The 10,049-nt window shown below is 40.7% G+C and overlaps 1 protein-coding gene across 1 annotated transcript; it reads left to right on the top strand.

Moving 5' to 3' along the window:
* Positions 1–1,323: 1,323 nt before the first annotated feature.
* LOC143132434 (uncharacterized) lies at positions 1,324–9,668 on the top strand. The gene is made up of 7 exons (XM_076291954.1): positions 1,324–1,523; positions 3,452–3,539; positions 5,127–5,300; positions 6,152–6,338; positions 6,911–6,989; positions 7,678–7,742; positions 8,686–9,668. Exons 1-7 carry the CDS (start codon positions 1,408–1,410, stop codon positions 9,156–9,158), a joined length of 1,182 nt encoding a protein of 393 aa, XP_076148069.1. The 5' UTR covers positions 1,324–1,407; the 3' UTR covers positions 9,159–9,668.
* Positions 9,669–10,049: the final 381 nt, after the last annotated feature.

Raw genomic sequence — 10,049 nt, 5'->3', positions numbered from 1 at the left:
TTAAGACATTTCAGCTTGAAATAGTGTGCTATTACTATGCTATTTTATGTGATATTCACTAGAAATATCGGTATCTGCAAGTAAATGTAAATAGGCTTGTATACTTTGAAATAAATATCACTATTTAAAACATTTCAAAATATAGTACAATATAGTTTTTTCCAATTTGTGGTAGCGCAGTAATAATAAAATGAGGTCAATGTAAAGGGTTGTGTTGGGTTTTATAATGGCACTGAACACATTAACCCTTACAAAAAATAACTGCATTACTATAAGTGTCAACACTGCAGTTTTGGAGGAATTATTTGCAGTTATGAGAAGGTCTCATGCACAGAGGTTAAGGAGAGGGGGCAGGGGATAGCTGCATGTCTCCCTGGAGTGTGGAATTGGCGACCACTAACACAATTAACAGGTTAAAGTGAATCACACCACGGATTGCCTCCACCTAGATGTTATTTATCCACTCACGCAGCCACACACACACAGATACATGCCAGTTAGCAAACTCATTAAATTCAAAACCAGTATTCACGTTTACTTTTCCTTAGTAAGAGAACTTTGTTTGTCTTTGGGCTCATGATTTTAAGTGTTGTAAAACTTTTTTTCAATTTGTAAAGTTTGATATTGATAAGAATGATATTGAAAGCATAATTGATGGCATATTCATATGTGGTTGCATCAGTGACAGTGACTTGTTTAGGACTCAAGAAAAAATTGGACTTGGACTCGACTTGGACTTGCTTGACACATCTGTCTTGACTTGGGACTTGACTTGGACTTCAGCGTTAAGACTTGAGACTTACTTGTGACTTGCCAAACAGTGACTTTGTCCCACCTGCTGTAGGCTCTGCGGTATAACTGCAGTGTAGCCTACTTCGAAAAAACTACAGTATAACTGCAGTTGTTTTTTTGTAAGGGAATAATCAAGTAACAGAATTATCTGTTTTAGAACTTGTTTTTATTCAGTCTGCAAGATCTCATAACCTGAGAAGATCAGTTCCATGGCCATCATCAATAGTTTAATGACCAAAAGGAATCCATTGATTTGTTTTGAAAATGCATATTCAGATAAGGACAGCTGTTTCCATGGTTATATTCTTTCTTTTACTGATCACATAAGCATGCAACATTACCTGCGGCTGTCACCCAACTGAACTCTAGCTCTGCAGTGCTCTGCAAAATTTGTTTATTTGTTTCTTTTATCTGAATGATTCAACGTCTACTCGCCAATGCTGCTTCACACCCGTAACAGTTGGTGGCGGTAATGAAGCAACTTTGCATGCCAACCGCCAATGATTTAATAGAAGAATGAGAGTTGCTGACCAGAGAATGTCTGTGCTGACGGACTAGCCTACTTCGAATAGTGAGAGCTGAATTTCGGGTCTTTTCATAATTTTGAGTAGGACTATGGGTTGTTGCTTTGCTCCTCTGTGCAGACATCGAAGTGGAGGTCCTTCACGCTGCTCTTTGTATAGATTTCCAGCGAATGACGTAAAAAGAAGACTGTGGACTCGCGCGCTGAGGTAAGATTTGTATTTATAAAGTGTTTCCCCAAGCTAGGCAGTGCGCCTTAATCACAGATGGAACATTTTTCAGTCAACCTTCAAACACTTTGTAGGCTACTCAACTCATTAAGGAGCTTGAGGAGGCAATGTATCGAAGTGTAATCTAATGCCAGTGGCAGAATGCCCCGCTGTCGTGATGGCTTGAGCCTGCGGCTGTCATCAACTCAAACTTCTTCATTTCTTAGCCTACTTTGACATCTGATGACACCTTTTACCATCTAATCACAGTAGTCAGTCCCTACCCCACGTGCGGCTGTCAACACGAACGACTCAAGTCCACGAACTAGATTATCAACACCCAAGCAGAGCCTATTCTTTCACACAAACATACGGGCGGGCAGAGCCCGTCTACGGAGAGCCTCCCCACTATTAATCCCATACAAACCGAATTTGGCTGCAGTTCACCAGAGTTCACCTAGATGGCGATCGCGGGCGAGTCCAAAATACATGGGGTCCTATGGTACCCTGGAAATCCAGCTAGTCCTATGGAGCTACATGGCTAAATTTATTGTTTTCAGCTATTTAACAACTGAAACCCTCAGATTTTATTTTATTTTTCACAAAATGGATATGGATTATCAATCAAAAGTGAAATAATCCAGGAGTCATGTCCTTTCGTTTTCTTGGGTCGTTGTTGCCCATAACACGCTAGCATTGTGCTAATGAATGACGTCATTGACACGTTTTAAAGGCTTTTTAGAACAATTAAGTGACTTTAAAATATATAATACTCAACCAAGTGTATTGTCTTTGCCTCCCCTTTCGAATACAATATTCAAATTACTTGAAAAAAAATTATATCCCGAGAAAAGTGGATTTTGAGGGGTACAGCTCCATAGACCTCCATTTATTCTGGACTTGCCCGCGAGCGCCCCCTAGATGCAGTACCACACCGGAAGAGTTCCAAAAGTGAAAGTTCTCCCCTTATTAGACATTCTCTGATACGGGCAAAGATGGTTGATTACGAAGATACTTCCTGAGAGGCCATTTCCTGTCCCCGGAAATGTATAATGTATGCAAATAGGGTAGCAGTAGTACACGCCCCGCACGGGGGGGGGTCACTATCCCCCATTTATGCAGTGATCGGACTCCCTTTTTAACATTGAGGTCTATGGCAGAATCCAAGAATTTCCCAGAATTTGTCAAAGAATTTGTTTTACGGGCTTTTCCCAAATCATGGAAGTAACAGCAACGCAGCGGTATAGTAGCATCCATCAGGCAAGTATTATTTAAATAAACTCCTGGTGTACTTACAAACTTTCGTTTTATGAGTAAAGAGCATAGTTGTACTACTGTAGAAGTTTCGTACCATTCAGGGCATTATTAGTGGGGTAAGTTACGAGATAAAAGTTGGTTCCATTACGCCTGGAGAAACTCATTAGTTTCTGACAGCGCTACTCGACCAGGGTTCGACCAAGGGAAAACACGTTCTGGGAGGTTGTTTGGCTCGGGGTCATGGTGCAAAGGACCCTAGGGTGAAATTACTCCGAACCATCACTTTAACCTGTAACCTACTGCTTGAACTGTTTGTTATTGTCTTTATATGCTTTTGTTAATGTGCTATAGGCTATATTATAGGCTACATTTTTACTTAGGCCTACACATTTACATTTACCAAAAATCCATTACATTAAATCCCCCACCCCACCCTTAAGATGACTAACATGTTCCGTAGCTCAGAAGTTTGCCTACAAAACAGTTGACATCTTTGCCCATATAAGGAGATCCGGTACCTTACAATGTGTCTTATGGGAAAATAACGTAGGGATTTTGAATAATCACACCTGTTACACACACACACACACTTATGGCATTTTTATTGCGTGCATGTGATGTATTTTGATGATGTAATGCACTTGATAAAACATGATCTTTTCTTCCAACAGACGTGCAGATCGGAAACCTAACAATAACTCCCGGGTCTGCAGTTGCCATTTCCCCAAAGGGAAGGACCACCCGCCGGTTTTGTTTCCAGTACGTTATACACCCCAAACTAGATCACACTTTGAATAGTCTAACTCTAACACACAGGATGATGTGGTAATCAGGCTATCGGTGCCCGATCAGTTCTGCAGTTCATGCGGATTGGTAATAACAAGCACTCAAAGGAGAAATCTGCCAAGTTTTCACATAGATCTCAGTTTTTTACGCAGCCAGGCAGCTACAGCACTACACTCTGGGGACATGTTTGTGAGTTCCCATTTTCATGCCCACAGAGTGTAGCGTTGTAGCCTCACTGGTTGCTTTAGCTGCTGGCTGTAGCAACTCGAGCTAGGTAAAATGGATTGTTTTTTCGTTTTTTTTTTTTGTACAGAGAGTACTCAGTTACCTCGAAAAGCGGATTTATGTGAAAACTCTGCATTTCTCCTTTAATTGTCTTAATTTAACAAGCAGCCTGATGATGTGTTAGCTATTGTGTTTCCACTGCATAGCCTACAGGATATTGATGTTTAAACATAGATTATCTAGACAGCTTTAGGATGAACATTGTCTCAAGGTCTGCCGCCAGCCCCTCGCATATTTTCAGTGGATTATGTTATAAATCAAGTCTGCTTAGCCTGACGTCATACTCAAATTCTAGTCAGAATATGAGTCTGATACTGCTCCATTGGGATGTGATTATGGGGCGTGTTTCAACCAATACAGGGGGTGAATCCTGTAGGAAGAACACCTAAACTATCCTTCTTCACAATTGCCTTAACATTGTTTTTTGGTCGTTATTGCACTGTCAATATCTTCTACAACAGACACAATGGCACAATCTAAATGTATACCTTCTAGCAACAGGGTTTTTGTTAGTGAGAACTGGGATGAATGAAACACTTTGTAATGACACTTTGTAAACATCATTTACAAAGACATTGTAGCATACTGAAAGCTAATATTTTGTCACTAGCAACCTACATCTGTCCTCTGTCAAACACAGTTACATTTTCAGCTCTGAAGAAAACCATGTAGGAGTTCTTCTGGTCCGAACCGCTCTGGTTCGGGCATAGTCGCTCCACAGCAGAACAAGTCCAGACCAAACTTCCTGACCTCAAATGTTGTGGGTGGGGCTAAGTTTGGCTGGCATCCAGGCTATTGTCTGCTAGCACTAAACACCAATACAATACAATACAATGCAATGAAGTGCATTTCTATGTAAATCATGCTTGATATGTTAACGCATCTAAAGCATGTTTACACTTTGAATTTTGACTCTGTAACAGTGCTTACACACAGTTGCGTTCAGTCACCGCATGATAGTGGGTGTTCCCTATGGTCAGGGGTGTGTGGTCTACTATGCAAATGCCTTGAAGTAGGCCTATAACCGTAATTTGATTGGCTGGTGCCTTCCGTTGCTCTCCGTCGGTGCAGCAAAACTTGAACTTCTCGACTGGGGCGACAGAAGTTCGGCAGTGGATGACGTAAGTCCATGTAAAGTGAGCGAGATGCGTCTCCAGCACTGCACGCAACGCAACTGTGTGTAAGCAGCGTAATAACATCATCTCCAGTTCTTAACATGTAAGCCAGCTAGTCCGATCATAATTTCAATTTATGGCTATATTTAACATTTTACAGAGTGGTCGTACCATGGTTTGCTGTGCAGCAACTGGATGCAGCAATCGGTCCGAGCAAGGATTTCGAATGTATGGCTTCCCAATTGAAACATACCGCAGGGAAAAATGGTTGGCAATGGTCAGCAGAAAAGACCTGGATTTTACTGGGAACTACAACAACAGAAAACTGTGTCAAGTAAGTTTACACGGGTGGGTTACTAGTCATTAACATTTGAAAGGGTATTATCATAGCCTAGAAATCTAGACGCACCCTAGCGGCGGCAAATTAATTTGCTCAGCTTGTACGTCTAGTATCGAACCATAGAAATTTCTATTGGCTTAACACCGTGGATGACGGCCAATCACAGCGCTCTATTTCGTTAGAGAGTCTTAAGGCGGGCTTAACAGGATAACGACATCCTGCGACGGTGAACAACAAGGAAGGTGGCTATGGCAAACGAAGAGCGGTTGTTTGAATCGGCGTTGGCGTCAACTTTGGAGGAGTTGGACTTGTGCTTTTCTTTGAAAGTAGATCAACACAATGCACTTAAGTCATTCCTTTCGAAGAAGGATGTATTTGCCGTTTTGCCGACCGGATACGGATATGGTCGTAGCGCTGGCCTATTGCATGCCTAGGCAGTTTGAAAGACAATTCTCTGCCCGCCCCTTGGATTAAGCGAGGTGAATGATTCGATGCCAGACTATACATGTCAATGATATAGGATGGCCCGCCAGGCTAGTATTATCATGCTTCTACATGTAGAACACATTTCAGATGGCCATTGTGGGGTAAGTGTGGTAACTGAACTTGACCATTGTGGGGTATGTGTGGTAACTGAACTTGACCATTGTGGGGTAAGTGTGGTAACTGAACTTGACCATTGTGGGGTAAGTGTGGCAACTAAACCATTGTGGGGTATGTGTGGTAACTGAATTTGACCATTGTGGGGTAAGTGTGGTAACTGAACTTGACCATTGTGGGGTAAGTGTGGCAACTGAACCATTGTGGGGTATGTGTGGTAACTTAACTTACTAGCCTCCCTGCAGGCACACTTTGAAGAGGACCAGTTCATTGGAACAAAGAGACGGATGAGGCTGAGATCTGATGCAGTCCCAACAATATTCCCACATCTCCCCAAGCCCCAGCGGAAAGAGGGCCCTTCGTGGAGTGTACCTGCACCAATGGTTAATAGAGTGATCGTTGACCATGCATATTATAAAACATCAAGCTCTGGTATGATACAAGTATATAACACATAGTTAAAAATGTTCTTTTTTTACCCACCTTATTGATATTACAGAAATTGTAGGTAGAGAGAGCATGAATGACACCATGGAAGTTGAGGTTAGTTGGGGACATGCCAGGAAACATTCTGCATGTGTGTGTGTGTGAGACATAACACCTTGTCCTAACCGGACGCGATGTGAGCGAACATTAGCGATACAATCCGTTTAATTACATTGCTTTCAATTGGAGTGTCCTGACTCCTGACAGCAAGAGACGCGAACAGCACGATGCAACGTGACGTTTTGAGAGAAATGTTGTCATTGGTAACGCAAATATTCCCTTTCCATAGAACACTGCAGTACTTTTGGCAATGTGGCATCCCAAGCCATTTCCTAACAAGTGTTAACAATTCTCTTGAAATGAGTCAATGAAACACTCATACAAAATCAGAGATGTATCATGTTAAAACTCTTCCCTTCTTACAGCTGTACTCAATCTCCCTTGCTCTGTGTTTTGTGCCAGCATGAGAGATGTTGAAATGGTTTGCTTTTCATCATTGAAAATGGCTGTGTTTACAGGACCACCAGACCACGAAATGCAGGAGAAACACCCTGAGCTGCCCTCGCTCAATGGAGTTGTAGTGACTGACAAAGAGAGGTTTGTGCACTACTCAACACAAGAACACTTGGCACAGTGGGGGAGAGGGAGAGGAAGGGAAGAAGGGGAAACGCAGAAGTGCTTATTCTAGTGAGAAGTTAGAAATGCATACATTTGGCAGCATATGGGTATCATTGTGTTCACAGAATCATTTTGTCAGTGAAGACACATTGCCTACTGATATTAGCCTATTGATAAATGAATGCTGACATCTGATTAAGAACCTAGCCACTGTACCAGGACTGGGCAATATACGGCCCGCGGGCCAGACCCAACCCACATACTATGGTTATCCGGCCCACCACATGGTCAGAAAAACAATCAAACAAACAAACTCTATATGTAGCCTACTGCTATTAACTTAGAATTTACTTTTATAGAATTTTCATATTTCCATATTAACTATGTTATTTTATGTCTAGATTTGTGGTTTGAATTAGATTTGTGTGTTTTGCTTCTCCATCCTTTCTATTCGTAACACCCCAGACACATTTGCAAAGATGGCAAGGACAGTGTCATACAATTATGCAGTCATTATTTGTAACATTCAAATCTTCCTGGGTATTTTGTCTTGTTAGGTTTTTGAGCAAATAAGCTCTGTGTGTTTGGCCTTCTTTATGTTATTTAATTGTTCTTTTAGTATGTTGATAAGTATTGCATTAACTTGACTGTACTCTGTTTGTCCTAGATTGACCACTGATACTACCCTCACTGACAAAACTGTGGCACATCCACCAATTGAATCGCCTAAAGGTATGGACAACTTATGTTATTTAGTCTGTGTTTTTTTTGGATAGTTTGTTGGTGCGTGTGGGTTGGTGGGCGAGGAGGAGAATGCTAGTCTAGATATCCACCTTATTCCTGAAACCAGTTGACTAACTTAAATATATATAAAATGTTGATCATTTTGAACTCAATAGTGATATTTTATAAAAATCCAAGTTTACTTTTACATGGCTCAGGATGTATCAGGCATCCTTTAAGGCTTTAAGGCATCCTTTCATTATTAACTTGTGGAAATATGTAGCCTATACTGCGTTTAAAATGTGTATAAAAAAAAACATAGCCTATGTTGTTTATTTGAATACATGCTGATATATCACATCCTTGCGTCCCTTTACCAAACTCTCGCGTGGCTTGAGTGGACAAGCAAGCAATGGTGTCGAACTCCCCAAAAAGATAAGTCATGGAATAAAAATGAGTAATTTAATGATCAGTTAAATGCTTGGACCAATTTGTTTGCCTTCACCACCGTGACTGAATTACCAGCATGATGAAGGCACATAAAATGTAGCCTAATGTTGAATAAAGACATCTCGGAAGTAGATCATTCTGAGAGCGCAGGTAGGCTATCCATGCAGGACAAATGGTGTCATGCAACATTGCGAAAGTAAGAGTTGCCCAGTGATTCAGAACTCTACATTTCAGGGATTCTTCCTTTGTCCTTGCTTCAGCTTTCTGCCAACTTTTATGAAAAATAAAAACATCCATTTATATATCGCATACCTGGTTGGTCACTTTATTTTGAATACAGTTGATAGCTATTGGTAGTTAACATTTTACTAAATTTGAAATGAATATACATTTAATACAGTGGGTTACAACAATTCTGTGACTAGCTACCTAAGTGGTATTGTCCCCTAATAAACACAGTTCTACAGTAATAATGTTTACAAAAACCCTGTCTATTTCACAGGTTCAGCAGGTGTCCTAACTAAGGAAGCTGTCGAAGTGAAAGAAGAGGATATTATTGAATTTATCGTTGGGGAACCTGGAGAGAGGACTACACATACTACTAATGTTTCTGAGTCTCCTGAGATGTACAGCATTGTGGGGCTCTGTGCAGTGGGAACTTGGGAACAAGGCCCAGTGGAGAACATCACAAACTTGAAGTTTCAAACCACCACTACCCAGATTGCCCAGGCTGTAATGGCAAATCTCAAAAACGAGAATGACTTCCTTCGAGTCCAGATTGCAAACCTGGTCTCAGAACTGAATGTGAAGCAGTGGGCACATGAACAGGAACTCCTTGATCTCCAGGAGAGACTGGAGACGTTGAAACAGAAGTGTTCATGTGGGGCCATGTCAGAAACGACAAACAACACCTCAGAGGCGGTGCTTTCAGATGCCATGGTTGCCGAGATAAAGACAGAACCTTTAACATGTTAACAGGTTGGACTTGCAGGGAAATAAGAATGACTAAAAACATTACATGTTATATCATATTTTGTTGTAGAACAACAACTCACTTTTCACTCATGATTTCATCATGACATTGTAAATTCATGAAAATACTGTAGAATGTTATTTTTGTAACATTTTAGACAAGAGCCTTTCTTCATTTGGTATATAATAGTCAGGTTCAGACAAGTTTCAGTGAAGAAGACGAACATGAGAGGATCAGTTTCCATCATCAATACTTTAATGACCAAAAGGAATAAATAGATTTGTTTTGAAAATGCACTTATCCAGAGTGCAGAGTTTACTTTTTTTTTGTTAAAGAGAAACTATGCAGTTTTGGCAATTTCTTTGCTATGATAATGTTGCATTTGAAAGGGATTGATTTACGTAGTCACTAGTTCTGAAGAATTTATGAAAATGGTTCAACTTCAAGTTAGACAGGTATGGTCTCGTGCCAATTACTCAAGGCCGTGTAATACAATAAATTATTTTTCAAAATCATTTTTCATTAACTAATTCCAAACATCACAACAATAATTCAAATGTGTCTGGAAAAAAATGTACATGATAGTCCATTTTATGGCCTGGTAGTGTCCTGCCGGCGGGACGGTTACCCACCTCCCCCCAACATTCTAAATCAATTGTATGCACCATATTGCTATGTAGCATAGTATTGTTATACACCATTTCAAAGCTTTGACTCTTGGGAATCCAAAAATGACAACTTTTTTCATGTACAATCTGTATAATGCTTTACATTCTCAGATTAATTTTATTATGTCTCAATTAAATTTGATCCAAAATGCCCCCCCTCCGCTTTTGGTGCTACCCTGACTTCTGGCTGCAGTGTAGCTGCAGCACAATAAGTAGATGCAACAT

The sequence above is a fragment of the Alosa pseudoharengus genome, unplaced genomic scaffold, assembly GCF_046254945.1.
Source record: "Alosa pseudoharengus isolate Yale_2024_CS ecotype anadromous, Long Island Sound unplaced genomic scaffold, YU_APseudo_1.1 YU_APseudo_1.1_scf_19, whole genome shotgun sequence".
Taxonomy (NCBI): Eukaryota; Metazoa; Chordata; class Actinopteri; order Clupeiformes; family Clupeidae; genus Alosa; species Alosa pseudoharengus.
The sequence above is the reverse complement of the archived record's forward strand: the minus strand, read 5'-3'. Positions and strand labels throughout refer to the sequence as shown.